This window comes from Austrofundulus limnaeus, unplaced genomic scaffold (assembly GCF_001266775.1).
Source record: "Austrofundulus limnaeus strain Quisiro unplaced genomic scaffold, Austrofundulus_limnaeus-1.0 Scaffold95, whole genome shotgun sequence".
NCBI classification, from domain to species: Eukaryota; Metazoa; Chordata; class Actinopteri; order Cyprinodontiformes; family Rivulidae; genus Austrofundulus; species Austrofundulus limnaeus.
The window spans coordinates 91276-112362 of NW_013952497.1; the positions used below are offsets into that span (position 1 = coordinate 91276).

The following is a 21087-nucleotide window of genomic DNA, read 5'->3' on the forward strand; positions in this document are numbered from 1 at the left end:
GAGATGGACATTCCAGAACGTTGTACTTGTTCCTCTGCATGAAGGCCTCAGTAGATTTTGAGCAGTGTTTTGTGTCGTTGCCTTGTTGGAAGAAGCAGCCCTGGCTTCAGCAGCTTCAGCTTTGTCTCTGATTCCTGGACATTGGTCTCCAGAATCTGCTGATATTGATTGGAATCCATGCATCCCTCAACTTTAACAAGATTCCCAGTCCCTCTACTGGCCACACAGCCCCACAGAATGATGGAACCACCACCAAATGTTACTGTAGGTAGCAGGTGTTGGAGTGCTGTGTTCTTTTTCCTCCATGCATAACGGCCCTTGTTCTGCCCAAATAACTATTTTAGTTTCATCAGTCCACAGCACCTTATTCCAAAATGAAACTGGCTTGTCCAAATGTGCTTTAGCATATCTCAAGCAGCTCTGTTTGTGATGTGGGCTGAGAAAAGGCTTCCTCTGCATCACTCTCCCATACAGCATCTCCTTGTGTAAAGTGTGCTGAATAGTTGAACGATGCACAGTGACTCCATCAGCAGCAAGATGATGTTGTAAGCCTTTGGTGCTGGTCTGTGGGTTGACTCTGTTCACAACATCCTTCACTTCTGTTTATTCCAGATTTTTCTTGGTCTGCCACTTCGATCCTTGACTTGAACTGTGCCTGTGGTCCTCCACTTTCTCACAATGTTTCTCACAGTGGAGACTGAAAGCTGAAATCTCTGAGATAGCTTTCTGTATCCTTCCCCTAAACCATGACAGTGAACAATCTTTGTTTTCAGCTCATTTGAAAGTTGTTTTCAGACTCCCATGCTGCAACTCTTCAGAGGAGATGCAATGAGGAAAAAAACTTACAACTGCCCCCCTTAAATACCCTTTCTCATGATTGGAGTCACCTGTGTATGGAGGTCACTGAACTTACCAAACCAAATTTAAGTTCCAATAATTAGTGCTAAAGGTTTTGAAATCAATAAAACGAACACGGTGCCCAAATTTATGCACCTGCCTAATTTTGTTTAACCAATTGTTGCACACTTTATGTAAATCATATCAACTTCATTTCACTTCTCAAATATCACTGTGTTTGTCCCCTATATGATATATTTAACTGATATTTTTAATACAAACAATCAATGATTTATAAAAGTAAATCAGGAAAATTAACAAGGCTGCCCAAACTTTTTCATATGACTGTATCTTATCTATTAGTACCTTCTGCCCCATGTAACTATAATCATAGCCACCCAGACCAGTCTGTACACAAAATCATCAATTTAATCACAAACTAGCCACAAAACAGTTCATAAAAATATTTAATTATTCACCTAAGAAAAGACTATAAAATGTGTAGTGCTTTTAAAAGTCAGCAGTAAACAACCCCAATAAATTTCTTCATTCCTACTCACCTCTGTAGCTGCAATAAAAACTAAAATAAAAAAACCTCACTAAATGAGACTAAAAAAACACTTTTATGCCTTGAAAACACCCACACAGCTAAAACTAAGCCGGACAGAGAGTTAATAACTATTTTTAAATGCAGTTTGGTTCTTGTGCAGCTGTGATGGTCCGGTCCAGAAACTAGCAGATCAACAGCAGAGAAATAACCCACCTGATGTAATGCATAGCTGAGCAGCACGATGGCATAGTAATAAACTGGGAATCCTCCTTCCTGTTTCACGCTGGGGGTCCACCACACCAGCAGAGCGTACTCGAGCCCTATGAGCAGCCTGCCAACCAGAACACAACTTCATCATTTTAACTTTACTGAACATAAACACGTCGTCGATGAGTTCGTGTCTGAGCTCCGACCTGAATGGGAAGGCTTTGTAGAAGACATCGAGAGGTCGCGGCCCTGCTGTGTACTTGCTGATGACCACAGGCAGAAGGATTTGCAGAGGCACCATGGGTACTGCCAGCAGTGCCAGCTGTGCTTTAGGAACACCTTCCTCCACCAGCTTCAGACCTGTAACTGCATCTGCTGCAGAGAAGCCCATCTAAAACACACACGCGAGACACTAATTAACTTCGCTTTCACCGAGGACGTCCCTTATTAACTGATCAGTGTTCAGCCAAACATCAGTGACGTACTTTAGCTGTGAGCAGCAGGACACAAAAGGTGAAGACTGTAGGCATTTTGATGATGGAGAACAACAGTTTGTAGGTCTCCATGACACCCTGTGTCTCCTCTGGGTCATTCCTCTCTCTGCCGTGTCCATTTTCTCTTTTACAGATGGCTACCAGAGTGGTGGAAACCAGGAAGACCATTCCCCAGAAAAATAAGAAGTCTGCAGCAGAAGAGAAACAAAATGACACAAATATTTAACCGTAACCAGTCAGTGCAAAAACACACAGTGGTGTCCAATCCTGGTCCCTATCCTGCAGGTTTTACTTGTTTCCTTGCTCTTCGGCAAGTCTTCAAGTTCTGCAAAAGCCTGTTAATCACTCATCCATTCAAATCAGATGTGTCAAAGCAGAGAAACCTGTAGAGCCTGCAGGATCAGGGTTGTCCACCACGAGTCTACAAGACGATAACAACAACAACAACAACAAACAAAATACCTGGCAAGGTGACAATTCCTGTGTCTTTGGGTTCTATTCTGAGGTATTTGTTACAAAAGTCAGCCGATTCCAGAGCCAGAAAGAGTACGTTTCCCAGGAAGTAGCCAGCGGTCTGACCTACACTGTTGCATGTAGACGCGTAGCCCACGTTTTCTCTGGATAACATGGTGAGGGCCCAGCCGTCCACAGCTATATCCTTACACACACAAAGAGCAAAACAGATGAGAAAAGTGCATTTATCTGTCTCAATGTAGCGTCGGTCCATTTGTAGTTATTCGTTACTTGTGTGGCTGCCAGGAAGGAAAGCATGAAGAAGACAGCGGTGAGGATTCCCACATCTGGACCTCTGCTGTTCTGCAGGAGTGAATCGACTGTTCCAGAAAGATAGAGCATGAAGAGACCCAGCAGGTACTGTGTTGGCACCAGCCACGACTTTCTGCAGCATAGGTGTTAAAAGGATACAGATGTTTTAAAAAATGGACAGGGAAAAATAAAACAGCAGCTTACTTAGAATACAGGGTTGTTTCATACCTTCTGCCAAACCTGCTGAAGTACAGAGCGTCAACCAGCGGCGCCCACAGAAGCTTCAAACTAAACGGCCAGAAGACGAAGCTGAAGAAAGCTTGGTCTTTGTAGCTGACGTTCTTACTCTGCAAGATCAGAGGGATGCTGCCAGCCAGTCCCAGAGGAATCCCCTGCAGCACGTAGAGGAACAACAGGAGCAACACGTTCCCCAACTCTCCGTGAATTCCGGGCCGGGTCCTGGGTCGCCTCCTGTCCTCAGAGTCCGAACTCCTGATCAGATTATCTGCTTCTTCGTCTCCCATATCTGGCTCAGAGGAGCTTTCCCCCTCCCTGCCCATGCCCCTCGCGTGTCCAGGTGGGAAGCTGGCACCTGCCGGCTTCCTCTGCCGCCCGTTGCTGCGCGTGGTCAAATCAGAGTGCTCCATGGCGGAGCTGAGGGCATCAAACTCACTGAGCCCTCAACAGATCTGTAGAGTGAAGAAGAAAAAAGATTAATGGATTTAAATTAAAGTGCATTTTGGAGAGATTTTTGTGTAATGATTTACTACAACCTGTCCTTCTTCAACATGTCATAGTTGAGTAATAAATAGTGGGGGTTCTTTCTTTTCTTTTGTTTGTTTTTTATCAATTAAACTGTGAATCTGGTGATTCCAGTGAACAACAAAACATCTTGCTGCGGGTCGCAAATTTCATTATCAGAAAATAAGTGAATGAACAAATTTAATGAAACCAAAAGTTAGCAGCTGACATATAAACAATTAGTAACACGTAAGAAAAAAACAAGACATGATAAATAAGCTACAGTAAAAACATGTTTCGAAATCAAAACATAAAAGACATACTTAAAAATCAAAAGAAAAGTGATTAATTCGTGCATTACCTGGTGGTGATAACAGCATGCTAAATCAAAGAACCGGACACAGACGGATGGATTACCAAGACAATTAAATTATTATTTATTAGAATTATTCAGTTAAAGGTCGGCAGCATTTAAACAAAGAAAGAAAAACCAGAAATTAACTACCGTTTAACTTAAAACAAGGAATATCGGTGGACATCAACACAGCCCGGCCAGGAAGTTCATGGTGTGCAGCATATAAATGTGTCCGGCGCGTTCAGCTGACGTGTCCAAACGACGCTGCGTAAAGTTCCGCTGCAATATTAAAAATAAAATTTATTAATTTATATTCAATTATAGGAAGACTAACATGTTAAAAAATAGTTCAAATTTTAACAGCTGATACAAACAAAAACAATAAACAAGCAAAAACTAAAATGCAATTGCAGATATCTAAAAACTAAACTTACATATTAAACTAAATCAAATAAATGTGAATGTAAACTACATAAATAAAAAAATTATGAAACAAAATAAAACAAATTATTGTCAGAGCAACTTTTTAAAGCCTATTCATTACTTGAAAGACATTGATTTTGTTCTTGTGAACTATATTACTAACTCCTGTTTAGTATGCATGTCGTCTTCTTATCCCAGATATAATCCTGAATATTTTATAATGCATTTTTCAAATATAGCCCAATCCAACAACAAAAAAATTTAAAATAAAAATGCACCAGCAATCATCACAAAATTTAAGGTGAATGTATTTAAAGCAATTCATTCAAACTTGAATTCTGTAGATATTTTAAATAAAAATTCAAGTAACACGTCCTTCTTGATCAAAGATGCCTTTGTTTGGGGTTATGACGTATGTGACCCCACATTTAGTTTAGCAGTAATGGATAACAGCATGTTCAGCTGTGCGGTTGCTGAGAGCTCATGTGAAGCTGCTTATCCCAACAGAAAACAGGTGACCGCACACATACACGTGAGTACCAGTGTGTCATAAAAGCAGGACAAACTGCTCATTAAGGAGGATCAGTCTCAAAGGGATAATAAGTCAAAGTAATGCCCATAGTTTTCTCATCCCATTTTAAAGATGGGTTTGTTAGGGGTTCTCAAGCCATTTGGGTCTGGGGACCCTTATAAGGGCAAAAAAATAAATAAAATAAAATAAAAATCCAGGGACCCTATCATAAACCCCATACTGTTTTAAAAGATAATTTATCGTAATTTCAACCCCTAAATGCCATAGGAATACAGTATTTGCATTAAGTTTATTATGTTTGTTTTATTAGTTCATTGTTCTCCGTGCATTTAAAAAAAATAAAAACCAAATTAACGATTTAGTGAAATTTTCTGAGGACCCCCAAGATACCTCTTGTGGACCCCTGGGGGTTGTGGGTTCCCAGTTTGAGAACCTCTGTGTTACAGCACCATGACATCTTACACTTTCATCATTTTTACGATGAACACTTTTTTAAAATTATTATTAATTATATTTGTTCTGAGCCAAAATTCAATTTTTAGAAAACATATGTAGATAGATATTTTATCCTTTATAAGTGCTTGTGACTTAAGATAGCCATTTAATCTGTTATGTATTTAATATATGGTTAGTGTTTCCGACCAAGTAATCTAACCACCACTTTGTGACAAACACTGTCTAAAAATCATTGATTTGGCAATATTTAAAGTAAAAAATGTCTATACATTATTGTAACTCATACTAYACTATACTTTAGAACTATACTATGGCACCATCAGTTTCATTTATACTATACCTGTCATGGCCTAAATAGAGTTCAGTTTGTGACAGATTTCCTGTCCTCTCGTCAAGCCTGTCCAAGGCCTGCTTCGAGGCAGTAAATCTTGTGTCTTCACTCGAGGTGACCCCTACAGAGGTCACCTCCCAATAAATGTCATTTTGGAAAATCTAACCACTTACTTTTACTCAGTACTTTTAATTGTAATCCTTGCCCGGATTTAATGTCAGAAATTTACTTTTGATACTTAAGTACAAAAATAACAGAAACTTTAAGACTTTTAATCAAGAAATATTCCTCAAGAAAACTTTAACTTTTATCAAAGTAATTTTATGCTAAGACACGTGTACTTTTAACACTTCGAGGTAGATACAGCACTGCTAAAGATATAATGTTCCATCTACTTTTTTATTTTGCCATTACTTTACAGAGAGAACTTTCTTTCTACTTGCGTTCTTAAATTATTTAAAATCAGGAAATAATCTGAACCCATTGTTCAGCTTTAGTTTCACAATTTCCCCAAATTATGTATGCATTCAAAGTTTGTATTTTGAAACATCTTTCTGTTTTTGTTTTTTTAATCAAAGTAACTACATAAAAAGGTTTTTGTTTTTTCCCGTTGAGTTTTATTATTATTATTATTATTATTATTATTATTATTATTATTATTATTATTATTATTATTATTATTATTATTATTTAGCAAGAAAGACGCTCCTCTCTTATTGGATTGTGTTTTTTAGTGTGAAGAGTGTAGGCCAGTGTTTCCCAAAGTTGGGGTCGGGACCCAAAGTGGGGTCCCGAAACATCAAGGTGGGGTCCTGAAAAGATTTTCTGAATCAMTTGTATTTTTGCCTTAGTTTGTACAAAGGAGTGATGTTAGTCTATTTAGAATGAATAAATGTTGTATAAAATATTTTTACTATGCCCATGTTTTGTTGACCTGATACAAATGTTTATCATCCAAAAATAGCTGAGGGCACAGGTCTCTGCTACTGTTATTTTGTGGGTCAAAAGCTGAAAAGTTTGGGAACCACTGCACTTTGGTTCCCTAAGTTGGGCTTGGGACCCAATTATGGGTCATGAAGCACCTTGGATAATCTCCAGAAATCAATTTAAAGAATAATAAAATAATTGCTGATGTAATATTTTCCCTATAATTATTACAAAAACACAAAATAAGTATTTATATATGTGTATAATCTGTTTATATTGTAAAAAAAAAAAAAAAAAGCCTGTGTGTTTAGGGTTATCAACAAAGTTCATGTATTCAGACCAGTAATTTTTGGGGTCACAAGTTTTTGCCATGGATATTTTGTGGGCCAGAAGACAAATAGTTTGGGAACCACTGGTGCAGGCTACATGTCTTTGTTTTGTTTTCTTCCACTGTTTGTTAAAACTCCCTCCTCGTAGGGAGGAGGAGAGACGGCGGCATCTTCTGACCTACAACTACTGCTTTCCCAACAGTAGTCGGCGTTCTGAGGCGGGAGCTAACCGTCTCTGAGACCCGGGACAGCGAGGCGGAGGGGACAGCTTCTCTACTCAACACGGACAGTCCTCCATGGCTCTGTGCAACGGAGACAGCAAGGTCAGTGAAGATGGGGGTTATATGACTCGGTGTCTGAAGCCTTCGTGTAACTGTGCTACCTGGGGTTTAAATACGGCCTCTTTGTATCTCGGGGGGAAAGTTAGGATGCCTATCACCACCAGTACCGGGGAGTAAGAATGTCTGCCTGTTGCAGTGTAATGGTACATTAACATGTTGCTTACAGCTGCTAATCAGCTACACGTGATAAAGCTGAGATATATAGCATGATGAAGAAAATGTCTCACATACATGTTTTCCCCCACTACTTGTTTGCGTTCATTTGTGGGTTCCCCCCCAACACTCGAGCTTCTTATCGCCGCATGGTAGCTCAGCTATAGCTAGACAGTTAGCCGCTATTATGCTAGTGTTCGCTACTACAGCGGTTCTGAGCAGTTTAGCAAGCTTTAGCTGGACACAGTTCACATGACAGCACAATTAACAGAAAATCTTATTTGTTAAAATTATTTTGAAACTAAAAAGTCAGCTTGCGGCATACCGGTGTACTTTGTAAGGCAGCTGTCATGCACTTTAAGCTAAAAAAATATTCAATTTGATAACGTCGCCATGAAGCTAGTTGGGTCCAACTTGCAGGTGTTGTGCCGAAAAAGGCACCCCTAGCGTGTAAAGCGCCCCTGTTTTGGAAAAAGCTTCTTAAGGCATTTGTTTACAGTATAAAAGTCAACAGTGACAGACTGGCCTCTGGGTTTTAGTACTCTTAGGACACAGTTATTTAAGTGTGCTTTTATGACAAGCTAGTCCGCCAGATAGTGTATCACTTTCCGACCAGGAGTTAACATTGAGAAGATTACACTAACAACATTTTCTTAATTATAACCCACATTTTTTCAGGATGGACTGCTTCCTTACAAAAACTTAACCTAAAGTCTGATACTTTTCTAAACCAACTAATTATATTCTAAAGTGTAGAAAGACAAAGGGGCTTTTGACGGCAAGGGTGCGTTTTTCAGCACAACATCCGTGTGTTAAACTGATGAACTATCTGATAACGATGGCTCAAAAACAAGATATTTTTTGACACTGTATTAGTATGGTGCACAATTTTTCCAGCTTTTTCTTTGCAAACTTGAAATTAAATAATTATTTTAAAGAATATACTTTGATTAATGTTTTTACTAACCACATAGAGTCGTGCCTTTTGCTGTACTTATGCCCATTTTGTTGTCCCTGAGGCGTGTTTGTTACGCTAGTTTTTATCAATAAGAAAAGTGTCACCTGTTGACTGCATCAGATTTGCGCATAATATGCCTCTTGATCATTACAAATTAAATAGATTTAGTCTTCTGCAGTTTTGTTTGTTTGTTTGGTATTTTTATATGTCCTGATGCATCTCAGTAATCCAGGTAGAAAAAAATCAAAAAGAAAAAATAAATAGTTCCTCTGGATGGGTTCTTCTTTAGTGAAACGTTTCGTCTATCGTCCAAGAGACTTCTTCAGTATTCGGTATTTTGTATATTTACACGTTTCCTGCCAACAGTTTTTCTTGTGTAGCATCGTTTTGTAACTATGTGTCTATACTACTGTGGTCTGGAAATGGTCATCTGCCTTGCATTTAATTTTTAGCCTGTTCTCGCTTGCTGTGCGTCTCTTTATGACCATCTCGTGTCACATTTTGGTCACGAGAAAGTATAAACTACATCTTTGTGGTCCCTCATAAGGGCTGATTTCAAACTTTGTCCGTGAAATTGTGAAACAGAATCAGATTTTTCATCGGCATGTGTATTTTTACATAATCACTCGACATCCAATTAATTTCTCTTTTGTTGCTTCTCTATTTAAATCTGTAAATCTGGATTAAATTGTGAACCCCACTGCCTCCCCTCTACCTTTAGCCAGAAGGTTCATTTTAGTGATTAGTTCATGCTAATAACTGATGACTGATTTGGGGTCTCATGTGATTTTGGTGAATAGTTTCAGCATATTCCACAAGCATGCCTGTCTGTGTTTTACCTCACATGTCTATAATCTTGTTACGCCTTATTAAGTCACATTTTCTGTGGACAGAGATAAAGCAAACCTTCTTCACTCAGAACGACCAGCAAACGGTTGATGTTTGTTCATTTTAAGCCGGAATTTGTATCATAAAGACTTCTTTTATGTTTTTTTTAAATAAAAAAATTGAAAACTAAAAGTGTGATGATGTGTGTATGTGTATAGCTGGAGATCAACAGCTCAGAGCAGAATGGGTCATGCGAGGGGGCAGTGGCGATCCTGGATGCAGGAGCACAGTACGGGAAGGTGATTGACAGGCGAGTGCGCGAGCTTTGTACACGCTCCGAGATTCTTCCCTTGGAGACCTCGGCCTTCAATCTCAGAGARCAGGGTTACAGGTGAGACAAGAGAAATGTGCGTTTTATGCAGTGTGCAGAYGGAACTATAAAACAAATGATTGTTTTTACAGTGCATTTGATTGTTTCTTTGTATTCCACTTCTTAGAGCAATCATTATTTCAGGAGGTCCAGCTTCTGTGTAYGCTGAAGATGCTCCTGAGTTTGACCCGATGATATTCACCATAGGAAAGCCAGTTCTTGGAATTTGCTATGGGATGCAGGTATTCAGGCATATTTTTGCAGTGGTGGTCCAAAGATGTATTATTCATTCTGATGTCGTCGATCATCTGTATTTTAAGTAAAGGAACAAAAACAATTTACTCAAAATAAACTTTTGCAGCCYTAACATATTTTTTAAAACTTGCAATAAGTGTACTATAACTGTTTTTTACACTAAAGGTTTGTTACAAGTCAAGTATTAACTCTGTGTTTGTGTTTCTAGATGATGAATAAAGTTTTTGGTGGCACAGTACACAAAAAGAGTGTAAGGGAGGATGGAGTGTTCAGTATTGCCCTGGACAACACATGCTCCCTTTTCAGGTAMTGGATCTGCATCATTTAACATGTTTTTATCTTTGTTTTTATTCTTTTTCTCACTTTRTACTTGTTAGATGTGGATGAAACRTGCAGATTCTGATTAAATAATTCACCTGTATTTCAGTTACACTTTTACATGTCTCACTAATTATTATAGTAAGATCTGCTGCTGAAGGTAACTTAATTGTTCATCCATATAAGTAAGTTTAATAACAAAACTTCTGTTTGTGCTCTCCAGTTCAGTTCCTTTACTCTAGCTTAACTAAGTCATATTTTCCTAATATTTATTCCAGCAGCCACATGTGTTTTCCTGGTTTTTCAAAAAAATATCCTGCTCTTTTTGTTTGAAACACTTGAGTGTAAACATGACCCGTCACACAGTGCTAACAAGCTGCATATCTTTCTTGTCGTGTGTTTATCAGAGGCCTTCAGAAGGAGGAACTGGTGCTGCTGACCCACGGAGACAGTGTTGATAAAGTGGCTGATGGCTTTAAAGTTGTGGCTCAGTCAGGAAACATTATAGCTGGTGAGGAGCACAAACCGTAAACTTTAAGWCTAGTTCACCTATCTAAACGTATGTTGTTGTCATTTAACTTGCATTAAAGTTTAAACTTCTGTGCTGTTTGAAGACCACATGATGCTACAGTTCTCTATAGTTTTGTTTACTTAAGATGCATAAGAGGGACATTCATAGAGGATTAATTTGCTTTTCTTCTTCCGCCCTCCAGGGATTGCTAACGAACAGAAGAAACTGTATGGCACCCAGTTTCACCCCGAGGTTGACCTAACAGAGCGAGGCATGGAGATGCTGAGAAACTTCCTGTTTGAAATCGCAGGATGCTCAAGTAACTTCACCGTTCAGAACCGCCAACAGACCTGCATCAATGAGATCAGAGAAAAAGTGGGCAGTTCTAAAGTTCTGGTGAGTGAGCCTCTCATCGTAGGCATTAAATCACTTTTATGTGTCTACGTGTTTATTTATCTGTCAGTTAACAAACATTTCATGATCTTGCTGGATGTGACAGTCCAAAAGTTATAAGTCTTCAACGCCATCAAAAAAACGGGTAAAGACGAGACAGGAAGGAATATTAGTATAACTCAGTGATTTAATATGAAGCACTTGACCCATTAGCTAACCTTAGCATAACTGATAGCTCTGCTGCCAACAAACACTGTTTTCTGATGTTAAACTAATAAAACTTGTAGGCAGTTGGCTTCAGCACAAAGTGATCAGTCACTGAAAATAAGATCTGTGAGGCATTAACGTCAGGAATAAGTTAACATTCAGAGGACGGCTGTAGCGTGTTGGCGTCTCATGATGTGTTCATATTTTTACTGCCACTTGTGGCGATCCGTCCCGGTAGCACGATGCGTACTGTCAGCTCATTTGACCATACGGTAAATGATAGACTTCTGGAATGTGCTCGATTTAGCAAACAAACCTGAAAATATTTATTTCTATACTTGTTATAAAGGTGCATTACATTATATTCTGAAAACAGTTTTAATGTTGAATACATTTTGATTAATAGAATATAGATTTACGATGCGTAAATATTTATAATAACTTGCTAACTATTTTCTAGACAATCATGTTATAACTCATCTTTGTTTTTTTGTTTTTTCCTGGAATAAAAAAATCCACAGCTGTTGCAAACGTTGCTTTTTCTATGAAACATTGCAGGTGATAGAGTGRAATCCAATGAATTCTGTCATCAGTTTATCGAGATGCTACATGCTAAAAACAATGTTTCTGGGACAGTACGGGTCGTGCTTCCAGTACGGATCAGGCAGTCCTGCCATGGAATGACTTGAGTCTGCATTTTACTTTCTTTGKTTGTTTTTTTTTAATTATTTTTTTTATAAAATGTAGCCAACTTTGGAAAGTTTAAGTCTTGTTTTTTTCCCCTCTTTGACGCAATCGTCTTTCTGTTCCACCATTATCACTCTTTGATTTACCTGCGACTTCTCCTGTGGTTTGCAGAGCGGCACGCCACGCTCTTCTTCTTTTGCAAACAAAACAACTGCAGACAATAGAAGGGATTCTGTCCCCAGCAGTTCATGAATTGCATTGCAGTTACAAATGAACATTTACGTGGGTAAATAATACGATGTGTCAACATTAAAATTCCGCGTCGACTTATTTTTATAATGGACGTCGTCGATTACGTTGACTAATCGTTGCAGCTCTAGGTGCATCATTGTGGAAGTATAAACAGTTGACTTCTAAAACAATGGACACTATTCAGCCTAGACTCTTGTTTTTATAGTTTTGATCTTGARGGATGCAGTTTCTGTTGATGTTTCCAGGTGCTGCTGAGTGGTGGAGTCGACTCCACAGTTTGCACAGCCCTCCTCAACAAAGCTCTTAACCAAGACCAAGTGATAGCCGTTCACATCGACAAYGGCTTCATGAGGAAGAGGGAAAGTCAGAGTGTGGAGGAGGCCCTCACCAAGCTGGGCATCAAAGTCAAAGGTAGGGAGCGAAATGTTGGCTAGTTCTGCAACACCTATTCTTAAGAGTGGTCTGTTTATAAACGTGTGAGAGCACATTGTAAATTTCATTATTATTWATATGTTTGTTGTTATTTTGTCCATGTTTTTCCTTCAGTTGTAAATGCAGCGCACACCTTTTATAACGGGACAACAACCCTTCCCATCTCTGAGGAGGACAGGACGCCACGGAAACGCATCAGCAAGACCTTGAATATGACCACCAACCCCGAGGAGAAGAGGAAGATAATTGGAGACACTTTTGTCAAAGTGAGTTTGTTTATCTGATCATCAAACGTAAAGCCTTTTGTATAAAACAAAACATCAGCCACTTCTTCTTTTATTTAAATCTACCAGTTCGCTCTTCAGTCATTCTTTGTGGCGGGATCTTTTCACAGGTGGCAAATGAAGTACTCGGGGAGATGAATCTGAACCCGGACGAGGTTTTCCTGGCACAGGGAACCTTACGGCCCGACCTGATTGAGAGCGCCTCACATATTGCCAGCGGGAAGGCAGAGGTCATCAAAACACACCACAACGACACTGAGCTCATCCGCAAACTCAGAGACGAGGTAACGCTCACACGAACACTAACATGATACCTGGCAGCGTTCCTGCAGATCAATCCAAATTATCAATCCAAAAATAAGGCCTTAATTAGCATAAAAATGTTTTCTTTCAGAGGTATTAAAAATGTTAACACGTTGTAAGTAGGATAATTCTAATTTGTCTCAAATATTAAAATAACTGGTAACATTTATTTTATTTTTATAATTTGCACAATGCCTCTCGCAGCTAGTTATGTGGTAAAATAAACATTCAGTTAAAATGATCACTTACTGTTTAATTTTTTTACATTTGCGTTGTGAAGTTGATCTTAAATTTAATTTTAAATGGCATTAAGAGTTATAAAACATCTTAAATGTAACTTGCTTTAAACTGTAGAAACCCTGTCTAGACTGGTTGTGCTCCTTTGCATCTAAATAAAGTTCAGAAGGGATTAATTAGATCAACTATCCAGCAGATGATAAATCATCTAAATAGCTTTTTGGTTTATAGATTCTTTAAAAGTAGAGACGTTCTGCTTTCTGTATATTTTGCATTTGTGTTAATATATATGTTTTTTGTACAACTATGAAACATTTAAGTTATGCTTTCTACTGCAGTAATGCTGATTCTATTGCTTTGTTGCTCTTTAGGGAAAAGTCATCGAACCTCTGAAAGATTTCCATAAAGATGAGGTGAGAGCGCTGGGCAGAGAGCTGGGCCTACCAGAAGAGATTGTCTCCCGGCATCCATTCCCTGGAAAGTATACACACTCACACACACTCACACACACACATGCTCACCTTTTAATGATTAACTGATGATGATTAATGATTTTAATCCAGACATGTCAAATTCATTACATAGTCTGAATCTATTTATCTTAATACACCCTTTCACATATCTACAAAAAATGAAACCACTTAGACTAATTATACACAAATAAATAAACCCATAAAATAAATATATACCCAATGTGCACACACCTATCTGTGTACACTTGCCCAAATACATACACTCACATGAAGCACATAAATCCCATTAACATGTCTGAAAAGGGGTAGGACTTTTAACTTGTTTATTAAAGACAGTTTTTGCTGTAGTGTCTTAGATCAATATAATTCTTTTAATTGTATATTTTTGGCCACAGATTTGTTGATTTGTTCCTATTTACTACTATTATCTCAGGCTCAGAGCTGACCTTGTTTTGCCAAAAACTGATGGATTCTTGTTTTGCTTCCCTGCAGGCCCTGGTCTGTCCATCAGAGTGATTTGTGCAGAGGAGCCTTACATTTGTAAGGATTTTGCTGAAACAAACAACATCCTCAAAATTGTCACAGACTTTTCTGCAAGTGTCAAAAAGGTCAGTGAAATGGAAAAATAAAATATTTTTTGTGGCCTTTATTTTTCATGTGTTGGAAAGATAATCTGCCATCTGGTTTGAAACGTGTAAATAAATACAACTAGTAGCATCATTTATTGACATTTCTTCAGTGCACTTGCACACTGTTCTGTACCACTGTTTCAACCAAACCATGCACCTTTATATAATACAGTTAATCAATAATGAACTATATATTTTTTGTAATTTCCAGCCTCACGCCTTGCTCCAGAGAGTCAAGTCATGCATATCAGATGAGGAGGAGGAGAAGCTCATGCAGATCACCAGCCTTCATTCACTCAATGCCTTCTTGCTGCCCATCAAAACCGTTGGTGTCCAGGTAAACCTGCTGAAGAAACACACTTATTTATTGTTTGTTTTCTGTTTAAACTGTTCATTAAGCCTTTCTTAGAAACAGCAGCAGTTTCCACATATGTTGTGGACAGATGTGAGGTCAAATAGTCTTGAAACGGATGTAAAATCTTAGAAGTTTTAAAAGTTAGTGGAAACATTTGGAACRTCAGCTGCTGCTTGTGTGTGGAGAATGCCTTCATTTTCAGAAGCAGTGATGTTTTGACTGTATTTGTCTCCTGGGTAATGACTGTAATTTAGTTTTTAAACATAAGACAGACCCACACAAAGCTTCTCCAAGTCTCGGTTCTTTCTACCCCTGTCCCCCTTCAACTCAGCAGAGTGGATCAACAAATCAAAAGGAACCCACTTCCCACCAGTTAAACTGACCGACACACAGTGTTCTCTTGAGAAAAGAGCAGCCCTAAATTCTTTCCCCACACAAACCGTGCAGTCAGCCAGTGGCAGTGTGTGTGTTGTAGGTGTGTCCTTATACTTTCTGTCTGACACCAGACATCTAAATTTGACCCAAACCTCAAACCATGGACTTGGCAGAACTCTTTGGGTACACAAAAATAGATTTCATTGCCTGCTCTGAAACTGGAAACACGTTTAATAGACATTATTGAAACCAGATGTCCAAAAGATGAGTCCTGTTTGTGTTCTGGGTACTTTTGTTCCCATTTAAACCTTAAGTTCTGTGAAGACTAAACAGGATTTGTGTGTTTTAGGGTGATTGCCGGTCTTACAGTTACGTGTGTGGTGTCACGAGTAAAGAATCTCCACACTGGGAGTCACTCCTGTTCCTGGCCAGACTTATTCCTCGCATGTGCCATACCATCAACAGGTAACTGTAGAAAACTGGAACTACAAATTCACTTCAGTCTTTCCAATAAATTCCAATAAATAGAATCCCCTTTCTTCCTCATTCATCCCTGTTTCTCTCTTTTCCTTCCAGAGTTGTGTATATATTTGGCTCCCACGTGAAGGAACCACCAACAGACATTACACCAACTTTCCTGACCACAGGTGTTCTGAGCACGCTCAGACAGGCAGACTTTGTAGCTCATTCTATTCTTAGGGAGTCTGGTAAGTATCTGTGCTGAGGAGGTTCCAGACGTTTCAAACCGTGTGTGTTTTAGAGAGTCATACGAAACATAGTGATATTTGTCAGACCCTGGTTGTAAGACGATATACTAGTGGTGCACTGATAATTCAACCAGATGATTTATCAGGCCCAATTTCCATAATTTTGGGAGATCAGCGATCTGTTGATACTTGCATGAGAAGCTGATCTTATCCACTGATATCATCCACCTCGACAAAGATCTGAAAATCAGTTATTGTACTCTTTTTTTTGTTCTGCTGTAAGAGAGAGCTGCTGTGCAGTTAAAACAAGTTGTATAGTTTCAAGAGCATCGTTTTCAATAAAATAAGATTGAATTATATCAATTACAGATGTGTTTGAAGAACTGCTCAGTTGTTTTCCTTTTCATTATTCTTTAGATAATTTAGATTTCTCTTTGGAACCTTGATGAGCAGTGATTGTGTTACCTGTTGTAGATAACATTTTGATTAACATAAGTGCTCAAATTAGTCATTAACTCATCAATTCAGTCAGAATAAATTCACTTTATTTAAATTAAAGTTGTTTTAAAAGCTATCTACAACAGGTAAGATATTGCTTGTAACATTTTGAAAGATCTCTCACTTTAAAAGATTTGAACTATTAAAATTTAAAGATTAGGACAAAAAAGTATAAAATAATTGTCTGAACTATTAAAAGTTTCCTATTTTAAAAACAAAACGACTTGAGTTTAATGTCGTGAGATGATGGTCTGTTTTAGAAAAGGCCACAGTTTTAATCTGATCAACATCGGTTATCTTTCCAACTTTCACTTCTCTTCAGGGTATTCAGGCAAGATCAGCCAAATGCCGGTCATCCTCATCCCTCTTCACTTTGACCGCGACCCGCTCCAAAAGCAGCCATCATGTCGGCGCTCTGTTGTGGTCCGCACCTTCATCACCAGCGACTTCATGACGGGCATCCCTGCCATGCCTGGCAACCATATCCCAGAGGAGGTACATCACAACTCAACACCTGTATCTGCTCTTAGTATTTTACCAGATTCACTGGATGATTCTGACCTCAGTTTAAGGGGGCTGCAAATATCAGCTGGGATTCCATCAATGATTTTTATGCGTATTTTGAAGTATCGCATTAGAAAAGGTGGATGGAAACGSCAAAATTTGCAAAATCTTCCATTTTTTTTCTACATCTCCAGAGATGGTAGCAACACATTCCTGATTACTTTTCTTCRTTGTCTCGAGATGTGTATTCCTGCAAGTTTGACTTTATTTTCTGTTTACACAACCATGTGTAACGTCAGCTGTCTGATGTAGTCGTTAGTTTGCGTAGCRTGGTTGATTCACTCCAAGCCTGTTGATGGAAACACGATTCGCATTTTCTCTTTTTTTTTCTTCAACGTTTTAAAAATTCACTTAAAATTTACATTAAAATTGGATGGAAACACGGCTAATGATATAGAAATACACTGAAATGGCAACTGACTGTGTTTGGGCAAGATTTGTGGCTGCCATCTTGCTAGGTGCCACACCGGTCACTGTGTTTTGTTTATGTTTTGAAGCCACCTATTTATGAGACTGAGTGCTGTATGCTGTCAACAGTACAAAAACATATAGAAATTATTTTTTTACTTGAATTTTACTTATAAGGTTTGTAAAAACATGGTTACAAAAGTATTCTGTAATGATTCCACCACTAAACTCAGAGGCAACAAAACACTAACTTGACAAGCTACAGTTATACATTTACTAAGTCCTGTAGTCATTCCAGCTAGACCAGTACATAACGTCACTTTAGGTTTGTCAATATTTTACTTCAGTACTTAGTTTAAAACTCTGCTACCAGTGTCTGTAGGTAATTAATAGCTTAARATTAAGTTATACAGTCTTTATTCATAATTCACACAAAAAGGTGTGACACAAAAAGAAAAATGTWTAATATTTAAAACTGTTAGTAATATGGATAATGTATTTTCAGTTAGTTGGTATATGCTGATGCTCTGCACCCTGTTTTATAGTAAATATAGAGAACGCATTTACCAAAGGTATAACAGTGTATTTTTTATTTACACTGAAAGTAAAAAAAAAAACTGAAAATTATTGTCCAATGGGATGCTGTAGAATTCAGCACTGTTAGCAGTCCTAACAAGCTATAAAAAATACACAGATATAAATCATATATGAAAATGAACTCATTATGGCAAGTTTATTGATCCGATTTTTATTCATATTTAATTTTATCAAGCTGATTATATATTTTTATCCATTAAGTACATGAATTCATACTTTTGTTAGTGTGCCTCCCTGTAAGTTCGTGTTGACRTTTAACAGGATGGCGATACAGACTCTTTATTAGCATTGACTGCTTCGTGGTCGGCCATTCCAGTTCATTGCTATTTAAGTAGGTGCACATTTTTATTACCTCCGCCAAGTGGGGAGGTAATGTTTTCGGTCGYGTATGTCTGTCTGTGGACAAAATTACTCAAAAACTTATGGATGGATTTTCATGAAATTTTCACCACAAGTGGGTATTGGCCAAAGGAACACACCATTAAATTTTGTTGATGATCACGATCCAGACTCAGGAACAGCYAATCAGCTTCAAGGAAGCTGACCGTCGACTTCCAATCACATCGGATCATTCGTAGTCGGGTCAACCCCCCGACTGTAGGCATCCAATGGGATTGCCTGAAGCGATGTGGAAGACCAATCACGCGAAGGCACATGGAAATAAAACTTTAGACCGAATTGTTTTTAAATCGAAAAACTTACTGTTTGAAGTTACTTTAACGTAACAACAGATCATTTTCATAATACATCGGCCTGCGCATCCTAACAATTTTGTATTTTGTGTTTATGTTTTTGGAGTTTTTTCCCCTCACCTGTTCTGTTCCCCACAATTCTGTTTATTTTATTTTTTATGGCTAAATGTTTTCTTTTTTCTGATGCTGTTCCACTCCTGTTGCATGTAATTTATTATGTTTTTAGTCATTTTAAAGCACTTGTACACAAACACACATATGACTAATAAAAATATAATAAATCACACACAAAACAAACACACACACTCACACACAAACATACGGCCTTGGCGGAGGTTTGCGCTCTCCGTGTGCTTCTAGTTGCTTTTGTTTTTTTTATCTCTATTAACATACAGTATGTTTGTTGTCTGTTTCACTAGGTGGTGCTAAAGATGGTAAACGAGATCAAGAAAATCCCCGGCATCTCCAGAGTGATGTATGACCTGACCTCCAAACCACCCGGCACCACAGAGTGGGAATAAAACCCAACATATCAATAGGACACACTCTCAAACACAGTACCCAAACACTCTCAGCAGTTACGAGAGGGCTCTCCTTTTTCTGTCCTTCCTCCCTGACACCCCCAGTCTCCCACCTCCCCTCCCCTTTCTTATCTTCGACATTCCCATGGAAGGCAGACTGTACTGTGACGGGCGTGCTCGCAGAAGTGCCGCTGCTCCACCCACTCCTCCCCATCACCACCACTCCTACCTGGTCTTAATATTTCTGGCAATAGGGATTGATTCATGTTGATTATTGATATGATATTGTCACTTTTGATTCATGTACAACAATGTATTTCCTTGCTGTCATGTAAATTGCTGCTTCCTTTTCTTTGAGTTTCACCCCTTAAAAGGCAAGCAGTGAGAATCTGTGAGATTTAAGTGATGTTGTGCCTCAAGATGAGATATAGGAAGAGTTAAAAAAAGAAATGAAGACAAGCAAATAATAGTGTCATTTAAAAAAATGCAGTAGTACCGTAGAGGGAAGTTTGAAAATCTTTAGCATTTGCTTTCTTGTCAAGAGTTTTTATTTGTTTTCCTGTTTCAGCCTGAGAATATCCTCTATTTGTTAATTCTCTCTCTGCTTTCTATGAATGAGGTTGTCTGGACTGACAGCCTGTGTGACCAATCAGTTTTTATTTTCCTTGCCAAAAGTAGAAAATGCTGTAGTGATTTGTAACATGATGATCTGGCGATGGCCTCAGAGTTGACTCCTGTGCAGCCGCAACAAAGGCTGGTACAGTTAGTAACTTTGTACGTGCCTGTTCTGTGTGGTTTTTTTTTTCTTTTTGTTTGTCTATGGGTGTGACCAGACCAGGACAATGACGTGTCCAGGGAGGAGCTTATAACAATTTTCTCCTCATGCTGCAATAYGTGAGCTTTTTTATGAAGAAAAATATAAAGGCAAAAGTTCTAATATTGAAATTAGTGTAGAGTTTCYAACCACGTTGTGTCACTGGCTGTTTTCACTTCATGATTTTGGCTGCCCTTATGTTGTTGGGGGGGGGGGGGGGGTTAAGTCTGTCACTCATATAGCCTTTGTGCTACATCGACACAAACCCAACATCCAGTGGGAGTTTCACCAGATCAGTATCRCTCTGTAGTATCTGAGGTCAGTTCAGGGAAGGTTGCCACCTCCTGTGTATCTCACTGTGTCTCTGAAAGGCATTGCTGCTTTTTAATATGAACGTGTTGTGTTCTCTCACAACATTCAGTGCATCACAGTTTGTTCTTTTCCAATCTTCAGACTTGACATAAACCTCAGTGAATACAGTGCTCAGGTTTAACTGAGTTTTAAAAACATGTATTAGACCCTTTTTGCTTGGATGTGRTGGTTGTGATGCCTCCACTTGTTTTCTTTCTGTGCCTCTCATCTCTCTGTTGCTGCATCTTTAATTTTCAGAGGCAAAAATGCTCCCAAGGTTTAAAAAAAGATTTTCCTAACTAAACAATTGTTTGAGTTTCTCTCTATTTGGCCTTTGTTCTTCTCTGTTTTTGTTTGTCATATTTCTCCGTAGAACAGCTAACAGTGGACATGTATTTGAAATCTTRATAAGATTAAGTTATGCAAGGTTGTCTCTCTTGTTTTCCCTTTAATTTGATTTAGCGATGGTCATTATCCTTAGTAATGTGCCTCAAACCAAGCCACTGCATGCAGTTTCAACGACGACATTTGTACAACGCAAAACTGAGCTTTAATAAAGATCTCAATGTTGCAACTTTTATTGTTTGCATTTCTTTAGCATTCAAGGTWTCTTTTAAAAAGGATAAA

The 21087-nt window shown here is 38.5% G+C and overlaps 2 protein-coding genes across 4 annotated transcripts in view; one reads left to right on the forward strand and one right to left on the reverse strand.

Moving 5' to 3' along the window:
• Window positions 1-4154, reverse strand: part of slc33a1 (solute carrier family 33 member 1) — a 9412-nt gene extending 5258 nt beyond the window's left edge. Inside the window, exons 1-7 of one of the 3 annotated variants that reach the window (XM_014012808.1) lie at window positions 4100-4154; window positions 3082-3542; window positions 2833-2986; window positions 2551-2746; window positions 2080-2276; window positions 1801-1985; window positions 1601-1718 (exon numbers count right to left, since the gene is read on the reverse strand). In XM_014012808.1, the coding sequence (XP_013868262.1) occupies window positions 1601-1718; window positions 1801-1985; window positions 2080-2276; window positions 2551-2746; window positions 2833-2986; window positions 3082-3500 (1269 nt within the window). In that variant the 5' untranslated portion in view covers window positions 3501-3542; window positions 4100-4154. Of the gene's footprint in view, window positions 1-1600; window positions 1719-1800; window positions 1986-2079; window positions 2277-2550; window positions 2747-2832; window positions 2987-3081; window positions 3543-3626; window positions 3726-3955 lie in introns of those variants that run through there. The other 2 variants (XM_014012809.1, XM_014012810.1) reach the window with 2 other exon arrangements.
• Window positions 4155-7158: 3004 nt separating this feature from the next.
• gmps (guanine monophosphate synthase) lies at window positions 7159-20248 on the forward strand. Its single transcript, XM_014012812.1, has 16 exons — window positions 7159-7270; window positions 9446-9618; window positions 9725-9839; window positions 10061-10158; window positions 10578-10681; window positions 10884-11077; window positions 12466-12631; window positions 12767-12918; window positions 13047-13220; window positions 13848-13953; window positions 14442-14557; window positions 14790-14915; window positions 15658-15773; window positions 15885-16015; window positions 16836-17008; window positions 19194-20248. Exons 1-16 carry the CDS (start codon window positions 7244-7246, stop codon window positions 19293-19295), a joined length of 2073 nt encoding a protein of 690 aa, XP_013868266.1. The 5' UTR covers window positions 7159-7243; the 3' UTR covers window positions 19296-20248.
• The last annotated feature ends 839 nt before the right edge of the window (window positions 20249-21087 follow it).